The sequence below is a fragment of the Rhamphochromis longiceps genome, linkage group LG10 (genome assembly GCF_057381845.1).
Source record: "Rhamphochromis longiceps isolate RC_006_pf linkage group LG10, R_longiceps_female_GT1.1, whole genome shotgun sequence".
In the NCBI taxonomy this organism is placed as follows: Eukaryota; Metazoa; Chordata; class Actinopteri; order Cichliformes; family Cichlidae; genus Rhamphochromis; species Rhamphochromis longiceps.
This window is the reverse complement of record NC_140566.1, coordinates 1,379,963-1,397,975: the sequence shown is the minus strand read 5'-3', so window position 1 is coordinate 1,397,975 and position 18,013 is coordinate 1,379,963. Positions and strand designations below refer to the sequence as shown.

The 18,013-nt window shown below is 43.6% G+C and overlaps 1 protein-coding gene across 2 annotated transcripts in view; it reads left to right on the top strand.

The window, feature by feature from the left end:
- Positions 1-18,013, top strand: part of LOC146660094 (disks large homolog 2-like) — a 178,369-nt gene that overhangs the window by 93,168 nt on the left and 67,188 nt on the right. Inside the window, exons 6-12 of one of the 2 annotated variants that reach the window (XM_085419775.1) lie at positions 898-981; positions 4,228-4,389; positions 4,489-4,542; positions 4,906-4,956; positions 8,381-8,505; positions 16,934-17,103; positions 17,590-17,726. In XM_085419775.1, coding sequence (XP_085275901.1) covers positions 898-981; positions 4,228-4,389; positions 4,489-4,542; positions 4,906-4,956; positions 8,381-8,505; positions 16,934-17,103; positions 17,590-17,726 — 783 coding nt within the window. Of the gene's footprint in view, positions 1-897; positions 982-4,227; positions 4,390-4,472; positions 4,543-4,905; positions 4,957-8,380; positions 8,506-16,933; positions 17,104-17,589; positions 17,727-18,013 lie in introns of those variants that run through there. The other variant, XM_085419776.1, reaches the window with a different exon arrangement.

The following is an 18,013-nucleotide window of genomic DNA, read 5'->3' as shown; positions in this document are numbered from 1 at the left end:
AGCCTCAGTCAGGTGGTGGGGGTGTGGCGGCGGTGTGGTCCCTGGCTCAGCTGCAGGGGAGGGTTAAATTTAAATTCATGTTACGCACTTTACTTCAGTCCATTTTAAATGAGCATTGGCCCAAAAAAGGCGGAGCATCACTGGGTAATGGATCGTGTTCACATAAGTCTTCTTCTTTGCATGATAAAACTTTTGCCGTGCAGTGATTTAGTGAGAACTATGCCTGTTTTTAATGAGTGTGGTCTGAGGGTCTGACTGTCACAGTCAAGTCTGATATTCAGCCTTTTTGCATCTGAAGATTTCTCCAGATTCTCTCAATCTTTTGGTGACATTATGTATTCTACATGTTGAGATATTCAAAATCTTTGCAGTTTTTCACAGAGGAACATAGTTTTTGATTTTTTTTTCACAATCTGCAAATGCAGTTTTTTGTAGGTTGGTGAGTCTCTGTTTTCTTCTCTGTAAGAGGCTCTTTTATACCCAGTCACACTGCTGACCTGTTCCCATATGAAACTTTTCCCAAACTGTTCCTTTTTGTTTTTCCAGCCTTTTGTTATCCCTGTCACAACTTTTTTGAGGCTGTCACTAAATGAGCTAATATATTTCATGGAGTAGTAAAATATCTGAATTTAAACATTTGATATGTTTTCTATCTTCTATTGTGAATAAAATATGGATTAATGGTGTTCAAGTCAAATGCAAGTCATCACATTGACTTGACTTGGGATTGTAAGCTCCGGGCATATGCATCAGCTTTTTGCTGCTTTGCATACAAGACAGAAGGAAGAATTTTAATTTTTATCAAATTAAATTGAATTCATTTCATGGAATTGTTAATAAGTCTCACCTATACTGTCTGCTCATAGTGGTCACATATGGTCCTCCTTCTCTCTCCAGAACAGGCCGGCAGCAGTACATGAGCCAACCCACAATGGCCAGCCCCAGCCCTGCATGAACCCTGCCCTGATGAACACTCCCTGGGTGAGAAACTCTTTTGTTTTGTTTTTTCACCCCATCCAAATTGCGTACACTGTGCTGGCAGTGATAACGCAATCACTTCATTCTCTGCACTTCTTTTGACAGTATTTACAGTGATGATGCTGTATGTGGTCATTTGTTTCAAACTATTATAAATGGACGGGTTCTTTAAAGCAATTTTCTACTCTGAGAACTCAAAACACTTTTCAAATTCAAATTCAAATTTTATTTGTCACGTACACAGTCATACACAGTACGATATGTAGTGAAATGCTTGGACAACTGCTCGTGACCTAAAGAGAACAAAAAAAGGAAAAGGCTATGAATAAGATAGGAAATAAATATGAAAAATTAAAAAGGGTAAATTTAACTAGGAAGGAATAAAATATAAATTAAGGTTAAAAATGAAATAACTGTACAACACAAATTAGAATGAAGGGTAAATTTAACTGGGAAGAATAAGATAAAATATATAAATTAAAGTTGAAAATAAAATAACTGTACAACAAAATACACAATATAGAACTATACTTTATGTGACTTGCCTTATTCACATGCTTTCTAACAGTCACACACATTCATACAGTGAAAGCATCGGAGAGTATCAGTATTTGAATATTTTAGCGTGCAGACTGGAGACCAGAGCAGCCATTAGTGATGGGTCAATGGAGTGTATAGCATATTGCGCTTACTGTGTCAACACAACGTTAACACTGTGTTGCTTAGTAGTGACATCTGCTGGATTTACAAAAATATTGCAGGCAGCCTGGATGAAGAGAGTGGAGAGAGAGTGAAGAAGGTTCATTCATTCTGACATCTGGACACCAAATGAGTGAGGAAAGGTCTCGCTGGCATAACCAGCTGATGATAAAACGTTAACTAAATGAAAGAGTCAAGTCAAATGGCTTTAATGTCATTCCAACCATGTGCAGTGATACAGTGCTCAGTGAAGCCAGCCAGTGTTTCTCCAAGACCACAGTGCTGCATATGACAATCAACACAGGACTACACAAAGTGCACGTGTGCAAAAATTGCAAATAAAAAAGAACAGAACGATACAGACACAACAGTGCAATAAGTAACTCGATGTATGAAGGCGCGCCTGCGTGTGTGACGTGCAGATAAGTGCTTGAAAGTGTGTACATATCAACCAAACTCTGCGATTGATTAATACAGTATGTAAAATGCAGAATTTACAAACATATTTCTGAAAGGAAGTATAAGTGAAAAACATCAAGTCAAAGTCTTATTTAGGAAATATAAGTGAATGTGACAATTGTTGTGCTTCTGTACGTGAGGGCAGAAAAAAGGGTGAAAGGACCACAGAGAAGACTTTTCTCTTTGGTTCTCTTGTGGTGATGATGTTTCCTCGCAGCATGAATGCAAACTCAACAACTGCACTTCCCAATAAGCACAACTTAACACTGTACAACAGAGCAGTTGTATTGATCACGCGGTTTTTCCTACAGCAATACACACACCAAAGTGTTGTTTCACTTGTTGTACCTAATAACCCCATTGGTGCTTCAGCATTGTTGGCTCATAGCAGCTGGGGATTGAACCATCAACCTTCCAATCAGTGAATGACCTGCTTAAGCTCCTGAGCTACATGTCTGTGAAGGCTCTCAGTCATCCAGGTCATCGTAGTCAAAGGAGCTTGGAGAGAAAAGCGTCTGGACTTCTTTAAGTTACTTGAAGACGTTTCACCTCTCATCCGAGAAGCTTCTTCAGTTCTAAGGTCAAATGGTGGAGAGTCCCAGATATAAACCTAGTGGGAGTTTCCCCCCACAGAGGGACAAAAGGACCCCCTGATGATCCTCTAATCACCTGAGCCAAGGTGGGAAACTGGGTGTGGGTCCCAATCAGCCAGGGTTTCAGGTGAGTTCATTGTGAAACCTGGCCCCACCTTATCATGCGAATTCCTGAGGTCAGATGGCCCAGGATGTGAGTGGGTGTTAAGGCGTCTGGGGAGGGAACTCAAAACTGCCATCTATAATCCAGTTTTGAGTTCCCACCCCAGATCATACCTTTTGTCCCTCTGTGGGGGGAAACTCCCACTAGGTTTAAATCTGGGACTCTCCACCATTTGACCTTAGAACTGAAGAAGCTTCTCGGATGAGAGGTGAAACGTCTTCAAGCAACTTAAAGAAGTCCAGACGCTTTTCTTTGCAAGCTCCTTTGCCTCCTGAGCTACAGCATTAGCTGTTCATGCAAAGATGACAGGAGATTTGTCATTTATTGTGTCTAGACTCCACTTAAGAGCTACTGCTGGTGCCCATAAACTCTTTGGTCTTACCACTATCACTGCATTTATATACAGGCTCATTGTTGGCTGTACCAATCCTGAACCCCTCTCCATCTTTACATCTTACGGATTTTTATTATACTACATCATAACCCACATTACTTAAATGATCCACCAGGTTGCCCCAGTCTTAACAGTTTGGAAATATGTTGCTGTATCAAATTAGAAATTACACTCTTTAGTTACAACTCAAAGCTTTTTACTCTTTGTTTGCATTGTTTTTCACTGTTTTAAAAGAGAAGGTTGGAGTTGCAGTAAGTCACAGCTTGAAATCCCCTCTTTTGTTGAAAACACTATTTTTTCCAGAAGAAAATCTGTGAAGAATCTTAAAAGAACTCTACTGTTAAAGCGGGTGTGTAGTTTCATTTTGATTAACTCTCTTTTAAATAATCGTCTTTCTTTTTAAGGTCATAATATTTAAGCATTTTTGCAATATTTATGCTTACAAAAACAAATATTCAAAATAATGAACTAGCTGGGCCCACGTCCTCATTTTAGGATTGACAGCGTTTTAGTAGGTAAAGGTGATGCTTGGACATGAAGTGAGCTGCGGTTTGGGGAAGGCCCCGAAGGGGACTGGCGATGGCTCCCAGGCCTGGCAGATCCCCGTGTTTAAATAGAAGTGAGGAAGTTAACGAAATGAGAACAAGGAGGGAGGGAGGGAGGGAGGATGGGGCACGTAAACGAAAACGACAGCTTGCAGAACTGGGGGAACCTCTGTAGATGGCAACCAGAAGGAGCGTGTTTGGAGGTCCCGCTCCTGAAATTCAGATACATAATCTCCAAAATATGAATTTGCTAAAGTTGATCAAGACTAGTTGTTTTTGCGATATCTCCTGTCATTCCTGAAAACAACATCAGTCTGATGTTTCTCCTGTACCTGTGACCTGTTTTAAACTCTCAATCATTTGTCTTTCTCTTTGTTCCCTTTCCACTCTTTGCAGTATCACTACCAAGAAGATGACTCACCCCTGCTTGACCAGGGATTCCCACAGCTCACCAGTGGGCTTCGTGCTCCTGAGCTGGTCCATGTTTCACAGAAGAACCTGTCAGAGATTGAAAATGTGCACGGCTACGTGTCCCATTCTCACATCTCTCCTCTCAAGGTCAGCACCCAAACTGTAAATGTATGAACAGTCATGCTTGATGGTTTTTCTGTAAAACTCAAGTTTCTCACTTTTTCTCCTTATCTGTCTTCATTACAGGCCAACCCTGCTCCCGTGATCATCAATACAGACACTCTGGAGTCGCTTCCTTATGTGAGAGAATTTATCTTTTAAATGTTTATTCCTGATTGTCTTGTTAGGTTACTCAAGTAGAGACAGACTTACTCCCTGATAATTTATTATTAAGTTTTATTTTACTTTACTTTTATTAAGTAAAGTACTAGATGAGACTGACCCCTCAGTAGTTGACCCTCCATATTAAAAAAATAGTTACATTGATAACCAATCATAAATTGTTGTCCATGAGACAGTCTCTACTTTACACGTTTCCCTGAGAAACACTCGTCACATTCAGTTTAAGCTCGGCCTCAACACTTAACATCATCCATGTAATTTAAGGCAATGTGGACTGAAACTATGAAGTGTGTGTCTTCATTCAGTTTTTTCATTCCTCAGGTCAACAGCACAGAAATTGAATATGAGTTTGAAGAAATCACCTTAGAGCGGGTGAGTATCTCAGATCCATCTAATCAGACTGTGAGGGTGAAGTAAACTAGTCTTTGAGAAGCAAAGGAATAATACAGGAAAGTCAAAACATTGTTCCTGTCCTGTAAAAAGATCTGTGCTAAGGCTGTAGATTTAATTTTGTATATATTATGAGCTATACAATTGATGTGGGATGACCTGACTATTGTCTCCATAAGACAAAATGGACATTGCCACAGTGACATCACCGCTGCTTGTGGATTATTTTTATAAGATTTCAGTTTTGCAGCTTTTTAGAATCTTATTTTGGGCCAAAGTCACTAAACTTTGTTTAAATAGTTTTAATCAGCTTTGATGGATGATTCTATACATGTAGATTTAATGCTCTACTAGGCACTGATGTTGCATTTAATAGAAGAATAAATAAGTGTAAATAAGTGCTCCACAATGGTGACTATTCACAAAGGAGTCACACCATAAAGGACATTTTGTCTATTTTACTTTACATGAGAATACATTCAATGAAACATGTTGTACTGATTCCTTGTGACTGGAAACAAGCGGTGGAGACTAGAGCAGGGTGATATGACCAAAAATATTTATCACGATATACATTTGAAAATTTGCGATAACGATATAACTGAAGATATAATTGACACGAGACAAAACGCTTTACAACTCTTCAACTTTATTAGTGCAAAAAAGAAAAACCCATCAATGTATTTTCACTTAAACAAGCAGCTGTTTTTTATGTGCATTAAAGTTATATAAAAATGTAACAGTGCAAATGCAAATTCCTCGCTGACAGTTTAACCAAAAGGCATTTCCAGTGGAAACTGGCCGACATATCCTCAGCATAACCATGTGTAATATCCACAAAACTTAAGAGGTTATACACACACAATACGGTAACATTATGTTGAAGCACAGTACGTATCACTCCGTCAGGCTCCGCCTACGATAGCCGTAACGCTCCGACAATCCATCAAGCGGTGCGGGTTCGTAGCTTAGCAAAGTCGTACTGAAACATTTGACAGATTTTCGAGCGCCGTGCACATAAAATCGTTTTGAGGTCAGTAAACACAACCAGAGTTCATACATAAGGCACACGGGATTATAAGGGGCTCTGTCGACTTTCAGAGAAATCAAAGGATTGATTTTAAGTGCGCCGTATTTTCCAAACAACACGGTAATAACGACGGCCCGCTAGCATGCTCTACCAAAAATAGTGCTTTGCTGTGTATCTGACGGACGAAAGCTAAGGCCATCTGCTGCAACCGGCTGAGGTGAGAGAAGGAAATGTGTACATCACACCAAAACTAGCAGTAACTACTGTCTTCTCAACATTGGACACATCAAGTGCTTCCTGGGAGATACCTCCAGACCAGGGAATGTCAAAGTCATTATACACACAGCCCACTTTGTTGTTTTTCTGCATAGCCACTGCTGACTGCTATTACAAAGAAAGAAATCTGTCAGCACGACTCTTTGGACTTAAATTGTAAGATTTAAATGTGTAAAATTACAGAAAAAGTTCTGGTAGCTCATTCTCCAAAGTGTTTTTTTTTTCTTTTGAGGGGGGGGGGGGGTCACTGTAATAATTAAATAAATAAATAGACCCATACATTTCTATTTTGCTGCTGGTTCAGTGAATTCTGGTCAAAGACTTACGAAGCCTTCATATTCTGAATCCATCTGCTTCCAGCTCCTGACGACGTGCCCATGTACACGCTGTTGGGTGAGGTCAATTTCTAGAGGTCATCAGAGGTCAACCAGCCCCCCCACATTAATGGAATCAAACAAAATTGATGTCAAACATTTGTGCTACGTTTAACAGTTCTGGTTTACCAGAGGTGACCCACAAATGGGCCAACACAGGACCACCAGCCTGCAGCTGGCCTTGTGCTGGCCCATGTGTGGGCCACCTCTGGCAAACCAGATCTGGGCCACCAAAGGGCCGTCATTCTTTGCGGTATGTGGGCCATGTGTAAGCACATTGAGTTGCTCAAATGCCTCTTCAAAGACACATCCAACATATCCCGCAAAGATGACCTTTAGTCACCACTGAAATTAATACAGATTTACACTGGCACTCACATGCATGCACTTACTCACCCACAGCGCTAGTGTAAAGCGCTTTGGGGTCCTTAGGGACTAAGTAAAGTGCTATACAAATGCAGGCCATTTACACACACACCACCTAATACCTCAAAAATGATTTCGTACACATCCACACCAATCATTCTTTTGGCCGCCTGTACAATAATACAGTAATTTCATTATTCGACCTGCAATGGAAAAAATGTCAGATATCAGTACTTTTCTTCAAAATGAAATGCAGACATTATAGAATGCATGTTTTTATACTGCAGTGGCAGAGAGATAGTTTCAGTTAAAGTGAATGGGGCATTTTTGTCCACGAAGGTATCCAGAGTGCGTATCTGGCACTAATAATTAGAAAATAATAAGTGTTTTGTGTGTTTTTTGGAAAAAACAAAAAAAGTTCAAATGTTTAAATTGGAATTTAAAGGGTTAAAATCCTGAAAATTATTGAATCGTCTTTTTTATAAAGACTCAAGTTGATTAAAACCCTTATTAAACAAAATGCAGAAAGAAATATTGTTGTATCAGGATTTCTAGTCAGAATTTGTACAAGTACAGTTTTTTTCCATGAAGATGTCAAAGGGAGAAAAAGCTGAGGAGGGCACAGGGATAAAAACAGACAGAAGATTTGTATTCACATAGGCCTGCACTTAATTACCCCTCACCTGTTAAAGGCTGATGGGGTATTGTTGTCACCCATGCATGGAAACCCAAGTTTGTGAATGGGACAACTTGAAAACAGACAACAATTTTTCAAATTATGGGAACTTCAGTGCTAGCACTTTTCACCAAAGCACAAAATTTGTTGCAATTTCTTCAGTTAATTTAGCAAAAACAGACATTAAACAACATTTTTAATGCCTGTATTTTTCACAAAGGTGTTGATTTACTCGAAAACTTGGCATATCTTGGGACGTTGTACACCTTGTCCTTAAGAAAAACAGAGGAAAAACAGATGTGAAAACAAAATTAACTATCTACAGCAGATGAACAATATATAAAAGTCACGTCCTGTGAAGGCCAACAACCTGATACATGACCCGAGAAATGCACCCGACCTTTCAGTTTATCTGTCTTCTGTTTACTGAAGCCCTGTCAGAAATGGTTTAAGCCTGTCTTCTCTGAGAGACATTGTTCACCTGCTTCCTTGTGAATACAGTATTGTCATTCAGAGATGATTAATTCATTACATTTGCAGTGGTAGATATACTCCGGGGGAAGCCTCCTCAGTTACTACATAAACAACTGAGAATTAGAAAAGTGAATGGATAAGAAACATTTTTTGACCACACTATACAAAATGGGTTCTGCTTTGGTATCAATGAGATTTTCATGACCGCAGGGTAACTCAGGGTTGGGCTTTAGCATCGCTGGAGGGACAGATAACCCCCATATTGGTGATGACCCCGGCATCTTCATTACCAAGATCATCCCTGGAGGAGCTGCAGCAGGGGATGGACGCTTGAGGTTAGTTACATATGTTTACTTTTGTGGTGAAAGAGAACAAAGAAAAAAAAGAAACAACTTATTACAATCGTGCATGTCACAAAACCATTACGGAAGAAATCTTCAGTACAAGGATGACAGAAATCTCTCCCATCACACTGAATATGAACTATATCTCTGATTACTGGATAACTGTATAAACGTTAATAGATTTCTAAAACTTCATTTTTCATCTTTTATTATCTTTCAGTTCTGAGGTAGTATTGTCATATTTCTGTTGGTTTCTAGTGGATTTTGAGAGTATAAGGTTTTTAAACTTAAGCAGGATGATGATGTGTTTGTTCTATAATAATTACTTCTTTCAACAATTTTTGCCCTCAATATAACAAAACTCTCATATAGAATGGAATAGATTAGAACAGCCTTTTATTGTCACTGTACATGTAGAACAAAACTGTGGGTGCTCCACACTGACTTTGATGGAATAAAATATAGAAATAAATAGGAAACAGGAGAAATATATACAATTAAGAGAAATATATACAAAAATAAGTGAGTGGTCTGAGTGATGGGGGTTACTCACACCATGGCTCAGATTGGTGAAGTGGGTGGGCAGGGTTGGGGTGTGAGAGGATAGTGTTTTTGATGGTCCTCAGGAAGAAGCTGTTGGTAAGTTTGGAGGTGTGGGACCTGACTGACCCGAGGTGCCAACCAGACTGCATTGGGTCCAATTGGTGGTTGGCGGGGTGCAAGGGCATCACCTTTGATGGCCATCGTTTTCCTGAGACAGGAGGATCTGGTGAGGGCTTCCAGGGGTGGCAGAGGGCAGACACTGATTTTTTGGGCAATGCTAACATTCTGCGCAGCCTTCTTGTTCTCAGTTGTGGCCCCTGCGTAGCAAAAACCCAGGCAGATGGATAGCACTTTCTCCACTGAGGAGCCAGCAGCAGCTTCTGATCCAGGTTATTCTTCCTCAGGACACAGAGGAATGGCAGCTGCAGCTGGGACTTCTTTCCCAGGGCATTGGTGTTGTTTGTTCAAGTGAGATCAGTGGAGATGTGGATGCCTAGAAACCTGAAACAGAGACACATCCCACCTGTTCGCCATTTATAATGAGAGGGGAGTGGAGCTGTCTGTGCCTCCTGAAGTTCATTATGAGTTCTTTTGTTTTGAGGATGTTCAGCCTGAGGTTATTGAGCGCGAGTGGGACAAGTTCTCTACCTCCATCAGAGGATGAGCCCATGAGTGGTGTCATCGGCATACTTGACAATGACATTGGTTGGGTGGGTTGCTGTACAGTCATATACGTAGGGCATACAGTAGGGGGCTGAGAACGACACCAGTGCTGAGTGACAGTGGGGACTTGCCCCCCACGTTTCCCCCCAGACATGGGGGGCAAGTCTGACTGATGCTGGTGTCAGGAAATCTTTCTCCAGTTTGGTGGTGAGGATGTCTGGGATTATGGTGAGCTGTAGTCCGTGACAAGCTTTCTAACACAGCTCTTCCTGTTCTTCAGATGGGTCAGCACTCTGTGAAGGGTGTTGTTGAACTGGTGAATCACTCCGTGGACTGATTTTCTCTGTAAGCTGGGGGTGGAGGGAGGGGGTAGACACTATCTGCTCAAAAAACTTCATGACTACAGATTTGAGGGCTTATAGGTCTGTAGTCATTGAGGCTGTCTATTCTAGTCTTTTTGGAGATGGGAATAATGGTGGAGGCTGTCAGACAGGTGGGAATAGAGTCAGGAAGGGTCTGAACAGCCTGGTGAGGATCCCTGCCAGCTGATCCGTGCAGGCTTGAACCAGAGCCCCTGGGATGCAATTGGGGCCAGCAGCTCTCCTATTACTCCTACACCTACTCTCCTTTATTAGGGTTCACCACTCTCAGTCTTCTCCTGACCTCATGTTCCTGCGGGGGCGGCTGGGTCAAGGTGAGGTGGGGGACATGGTGAGTGGGCGAGCAGTGTTTTCAAATAGAGCAAAGAAGGTGTTGAGCTGCTACAGGTTCGAGGCTGCTGTTGGGGTTTTGGGCTCTGGCCTTTTGAAGCTTTGAAACAAGGGCTTGGATACCTCGCCACACCTGGCAGGGATTGTTGTCTGTGAGGAAGTTATCCTCCTCATCCTCTATCTTTCTCCTGTAGGCCTCCTTAGCCTATTTGATACCCCTCCTCAGATTGGCTCTGGCAGTGCTGTATAGAGAACTGTCCCTCAGCCTGAACGCAAAGCTTTGAGTTCTGATCAGAGCTTGTACTTCACTTGTAATCCAAGGTTTTTGGATAGGAAAAACCTGGATGGTTCTGTTAAATGTCCCATTCTGTACACAGCACTTAGGACAGACTGAGAGGAGGTCTCCAGGTCCTGCTGTTCAAAGATGGACCAGTCTGTCAGATCAAAACAGTCCTGTAACTGGAGGAGAGCATCATCTGATTGACCCAAATGTTTGGAGGGGTTTGTTTCCTGAGGGGGGTGTATTATTTTATTAGATAAATTAAACTATTTTTTATTAGTTAGTGTGACTAACAACATTTATCTAAATGTGATATTATATATTATAACTATAGTTATGTACAATTAAATTATTATTATTATTATTTTAACTTACAACACCTTTTTTTTTTTTTTTTTGGCCTGTCCCGTTTGGCTCTTTTGCCATCAGAATTGTTGTCTAAAGGCAAAGAAAGATGCCCAACGGATTTACTTTACCAAACTGACCATCCCAGCCTTGCCGTAATGGTCCATTTGATTCACCTTTTATTGTTTATTTTATTTTCACTTACTGAATACGGGACAGACTTGACTGGGGGAAAGAAGGGGAGAAAGAAAGAGGGAAAGAGAAACAGCTGAGAAGAGGGACGGGGAGAAGGGCAAAAAACATAAACCAACAGAACGGGCAGAGAAAAAAAAATGCATATATCAATCACCTGGATCACCTGCTGAGAAAGAAAAAAGAAAACAAGCAGAAGAGAACAAGAGTAATAGAATAAACAACATCACAATGATATATGGGAATATGACAGTAAATACTAAACATTAAACATTATTGTGCAGCACATAAGATCAACAGAACACAGTGTGCTTTGAGGTAGGAGCCAAAAAGGGTGTAGTTTGTGGGTGTGATCACCCGTGTGTACACCTGTGAACATGGACGCGTTTGTTTTTTGTTTTTTAAAAGGTTCCTTCATGTAATGATCTGCTAGAGGGTGTGGGGGGGCCACAGCCCCGTCCTCCAGGGCATGAAGCAGGTATGGAGGAGATCAAAACTCCAGACATCCAGAGGCCCCCAGAACACAAGAGACCAAGGAAGACCAACAGAGGGGCAGCTGCGCCACTGTCCCAGAAAGAGCTGAGGAGAGTCCCAGATGAGGGCTCACTCAGCAGCCGCGGAGCAGAAGCCAGGGGGAGTTGCAGTGACGCGCCCGTGAGCTCCGCCGGCAGCCAGCCGTGCCTGAGTGACCGAGCCCCAGGCCGAGAGGCCGGGGGCACCCCACCTCCGAAGTGGCCCGAGCGAGCCCCAGGCTCCAGGCCCCGATAAGCGGCCGCCAAGGAGTGAGCCGGTGTGTACCTGGACGCCCACCCCCAGACACAAAGAACCACCAACGCACTGATGTCTGAGGGAGTCCGCCACTGGCAGGGGAAGTGGTGGTAGGGGGAGATAGGCCTCCAAACCTTGGAGAGCCTGAGATGTCCCCAGAGAGGTGGCGCCTGACCCAACCTGACATATAGACACAGACATACAGGCACACACAGATACAAACATCCATTCCCACCCTCATGCTCTCATATACACTTACTCCACACTCAACCAACGTGGAGACAGACATAAAGAGACGCTGTACACACGATCACACTCCCCAAGCGTACTCTACAAACCGGGTCTAGGTACCCTTGCCCCTGGAGGGGGGAACTGCACCCAGACCCAGGTGGTGTTACCCTTTTCCCTGCGGTGAGGGGAGGCAGACCGCCCCGACTCCGCAGCAGCAGGAAGGCCCCACACTCCAGACCGCAGTCGGACGGCCAACTCTTCCTCCTAGCCCCCCCGCTCCAGCAGGTCGCAGAGAACGGGGGTGAGAGAAGACTCCAAACCTCCCTCCACCCGCTCATTGTAGTGTTGATGCATGTGTGTTCTAAGGTGCATTTAAAACCCAGGAGGGCATGGAGCTACCTGCCAGAGAGCAGCAGGTAAGCGCATGGTCCCTCCTGCTGGCCCTCAATGTCTACGTGTATTTAAAATTGAGAGGTGGGCAACGACGCCAGGGGTGAGGTATACACCCTGATGGTAATTTGGATTCCGTGTATCGTGCCCACCCCCAAGATCCTATATGTATGTGTAATGAGAGTGTGAGTAATGTGAATGTCTAAGTTGTGGGATAAATTTGAGGGATATGGGGGCCCAGCTCTGGAGCAGGGTGCCGCCGGTGCATCGAGCCATCTGGGGGGCTCTTCAACTGGTGGGGGAGATGGTCACATCTTGCAGGAGCTTTCCTCTCCTCAGGAGCTCCCTCTGCAGGAGGGGGAGATACAGGAGAGGTGGAGGAAGATCTCAGCCTGGGTGTTTATTGTCTTATGTAGTCTGGAAGATGAGTGGATGGTGGGGTGGGTGCAGTTTTCTCTGTGGTGGGGTTGGGTGGACTGTCCCGGGCTCTGTGGGGCCGGGAGGCGCTGCTGCACTGGGCCCCGGTCTGGATGGGCCTGGGCCCCCTTTCCCTGGCGGGTCGTGGAGTATGGGGGTGCCTACTGGGGTCAGCGGGAGAGCTGGCCCCAGGGAGGGGTCACTTGCCCCTCCCTTCCTTCCCTCCCCATCTCCAGCTGCCTCCCTCTTCCCGCTCCACCACAACCACCCACACATGCAGGACCTTGGAGTAGGGGTATGTCACCAGGGTGCAGAGGAGGATAACCCCCCCCCCCCCCCGTCCCCTTCTGGCTGCCTCTGCCTCAATTTTATCCCACAACTAACTTACAACACCTAATCACAACAACAGCTGCCTCGAGGAACTTTATAACTCTGTACGGTAATACAGAGAAAAAAATGTATGACCCTTTTTGATCAAGTGCTTTGGTGACAGTGGGAAGAAAAAACTCCCTTTTAACAGGAAGAAACATCCAGCAGAACCAGTCTCAGGGAGGGGCGGCTTTCTGCCACAACCAGCTGGGGTGGGGGGAGGAAAACAAGATGAAGACACACTGTGGAAGACAGCCAGAGATTAATATTAACTAATGAAATCGGCAAACGGGCTGATTAAGTCCACAAAGATGGGCACAAACCGGCGGTAGAAACCAGCCAGCCCCAAGACCTTCAACTCTTTTTTGGTCCGATGGCTGTTACAGAGTGGAAATGGCCATTTTCTCCTTGGACTCTGGAGAGAAGAAAATCTGCCAGTAGCCCTTTGTTAAATCCAGTGTAACGAAAAAACAAGCAGTCCCTAACCCAGGGGTGTCCAACTCCAGGCCTCAAGGGATGGAGATGGACAGCCCTGGCCTAACCAGTCCAGAAGCTTGTTAACCGAAGGCTGGCATAAGCATCAAACTGTGGCACTTCACCTTACAATAGTCGACACAGAATCGTATAGACCCATCTCTCTTCACCACAAGAATTATGGGGCTACACCACGCACTGTGTGACTCTTCTATTACTCCCAGGTTTAGCATTTCAGCCAATTCTGAACATTATGTCTGTTATGTTCAGGTAACCTGTAGAGCCATGAACGGACAGTCAAGCCAGGGAACGTTTCAAAATGGTGCTCTATGAGGCTGGACAGGGGGGAGAACACATCTGCAAACAGCTGCTGCAATCCAGCGGCATCTGGTCTCTGGCCTGTCTGAGATGGTCACCACAATGGTGGAATGGTGGAAGTTGACACCACCAGCCCCAAATGGTAAATGGACTGATTCTTATATAGTGCTTTTCTACTCTCCCGGAGTACTCAAAGCGCTCTATACAACATGCCTTATTCACCCATTCACACCCACTCACACAAGCACTTCTAAACACAAGTACAACTAATAAACATTCACACGCTCCGATGAACGCATCGGAGGGCAATTTGGGGTTAATATCTTGCCCAAGGATATTTGGCATGCAGACTGGGGAAGCCAGGAATCAAACCAACCTTCTAATCAGTAGCTGATCTGCTCTACCGCCACCCCCACAAATCATTTTGCTCCTTCACTAGGCTCACCAAATAAGCAGTTTCAGCCTCATGCTTTTAGGAGGTTAATGTGATAAATCTGTGTTGCTCCTCCCCTGTCTGACCATACCGCTTCATAGTCTACGTCACCCACTCGCTGTGTGACCATGAAGGGTCCCTGCCACTGGGTGAGTAACTTTGAGCTGAAAGAAGGGAGTAATCCAAGCACTTTATCTCCCGGTGAAAATTGCCATAAACCTAGTCCCTCTGTTGTACAGGCGCTCCTGAAGTTCCTGGGCTTGGAGCAAATTTCCTCATGATAACCTCCCTAATGTGTGCAGCTTTGCTCTCAGGTTCAGAAAATACTGGATCTCATTTTTTGCTGGATTTGGACCCTCAGGTCCAACACCCCCCGCGGCTTCCTGCCAAACAATAACTCAAAGGGAGAAAATCCAGTGGAGGCACCCCCGCACTGCAAACAACAAACAACTGGGACTGAGCGATCATCCTTGTGAATGAACTTATGAATCATGGACTTTAAAGTCTTATTAGGGGCGATCGTGGCTCAAGAGTTGGGTGTTCGTCTTGTAATCAGAAGGTTGCCGGCTCGAGCCCCGGCTCGGACAGTCTCGGTTGTTGTGTCCTTGGGCAAGACACTTCACCTACCGCCTACTGGTGATGGTCAGAGGGGCCGGTGGTGCAATATGGCAGCCTCACCTCTGTCAGTCTGCCCCAGGGCAGCTGTGGCTACAACTGTAGCTTTCCTTCACCAGCGTGTGAATGAATAGTGGTATTGTAAAGCCCTTTGAGGGGTCCCGAAAAGCGCTATATAAATGCAATCCATTACTATTGTTATTCAGCAACTCCACCAGCCCGTCAGTCTGAGGGTGGTAGATGCTGGTCCAAACAGATTTAATGCCCAATAAGTCATACAGTTCTTTAAGTGTGCGAGACATGGTCAGTCTCTGCCTCCCATTCTACTTTTTCAATACTCTAGGAACCACAAGTAAGCCTGCAGTGTGAGAGCAAAGTGCTCTAATGGGGTGATATGGTACTACAAGGTCATTAAGATAAGATGGGGCCTGATGCAGAACAAGCACAGAGATGTGTCCACTGTCAGCGACCGTGATCATTTGTAATGTTCACAACTGCTACGAGTACTGTGATGAGCTCTAAAACTGGACTGAAACACGTCAAATAAATTAAATTTAATTCAGTTCAAATTTATATATAGGCCAAATCACAACCACAGTTGCCCCAAAGGGCTTTGTTTTTTTAATATATATCAGAAGAGGGTTTTTTTGTGTAAAAGGAAGATTGAGACAGGCCTATAATTAGTTGAGTTCTTTGAGCAGTCTTGTAGGAATGGGGTTTAAAAGACACGTTGATGGTTTGGAGGAAGTAATAACTGAAGATCAATTGGAAAAAGGGTGTAAATGTCAGTGGTACTGAAAGTAGCGATACATAATGTAATGTCTGTGAGACGGTTATATATTTTTTTCTCTAATGGTTAACATTTTATTTCTGACATAAAATATAATATAATGAAATCGTTACTATAATCATAACAATCTTACTACGTGTGTGTGTGTGTGTAGCACTTGGTAAAGTGTAAAGCTAAAATAGGTCTAAAACATTGCATAAATCCGTTGGTATTTGGGCTATTCAGCTATGTTGGGTTTTTGGCTGTTACACGTTTCCACCAGTAGAGGGCAGGCACGGAAAAAAGAAAAAAAGAAATGTTCTGGAAAAGAAGAAGCGAAGAGCATGCTTGGGTTCTGTATGTAAAAGCCATGGTTCTGGGGTACCCAAATAAACTCGGTTTGCTGTTTACACCAAGTTGTCCTGGAGTGGTGTAACATGTGCAAGAGAGAGTGTGAGCGAGGGTTGGGCCCCACCTGGTCACTGTGAGCAACCTTCAGGAGGTTAGTGTCCTTGGCTGCCACCATATGGAAGTTTTGGTCGATGCCCAATAGGAATTCAAACTCAGTTGCTTGCTAGCTCTGTCCCTGTTTGTCAGACCTTAACATTTATACAGAATTGTTCTATGTGCGTGTGATTGTGCTGTAAATATGCTGGAATGTATTCACAGGTTTTCTGTTTTTTTCGGGAATAGCAGTCAATAAAAAAGTCATGTAATGAGATAAAAGTTTGAGCTTCAGTGTGTAACAAAGCCTTTGGGGTTAGCATTTTGTCCGTGATGTGCGCCTGCCTTGGAAACACTCTCCTCACCACTGAGTTTTATATCAGTTAATGAAATTCTGATTAGTATTGTAAGTTTGTCTTCATGTGAATTAGCTATTGATATGACTTTTCCTTTTCCAGAGTAAATGACTGCATCCTTCGGGTGAATGATGCTGATGTGTCTGAAGTTTCCCACAGTAAGGCAGTAGAGGCCCTAAAGGTTGCAGGTTCTGTTGTCCATTTGTATGTGCGGCGCCGCAGGCCTATGCTAGAGACAATCATTGAGCTCAAGCTAATCAAAGGACCAAAAGGTTGGTATAGACCTAAAAAACATGATTTTGTACATTATAAATTTGAGAGAATAGTTGATGATATTCCGTTCTCAGTGATACTGCTGCACATTTTGTGTATGGCGAGGGTCATTTTTTGACCCTGAATGATTAATCTGGATTTCCAGAGCTCAGCACAAGAATGGGTGTTACTTACTGTAGTTATGACAGCTGGGAGGTTTGTAAACACAGCAGAGCTTAAGACCTTGAAGTTACTGTGAAATGTATTCATTGTCAGAAAGCCTTTGAAAACCCATGACACTGCCACAAAAACGTGTCCCTTTCAATTAATAAATACAACAGTTATAGCATCCTCCTATATCATAATGTGTATGCCTATGTCATATCTTTAAACTAACTACTGACATTCTCTCTCTCTCTCTCTCTCTCTCACACACACACACACACACACACACACACACACACACACACACACACACACACACACACACACACACACACACACAGGCCTTGGTTTCAGTATTGCAGGTGGAGTGGGAAACCAGCATATCCCTGGTGACAACAGCATATATGTAACTAAAATTATTCATGGTGGGGCGGCACAAAAGGATGGCCGGCTGCAAGTTGGAGACAGATTATTAATGGTGAGAAACAGCATGAACATCACGTGTAAGGCCCACATTGCACACACGTGTATGACAGTTCTGGATGTATACGAGCTTTAATGAAGCTCACTGAAAAGCCCGTATGAGAGGTGTGGCTTCTTAACCCCTGTTAATTCCCTGTGGATCTAAAAATGTCTTAGTGACAATATCAGCTGCAGAGCATTGTGTGGTGTTATTTGTAATCTATTTACCAGTGGTATGGCAACACTTGACAACCCAAACTGCTGTTTGTATGTGTTTGTGTTTTTCTGCCCCAAGACACTCGG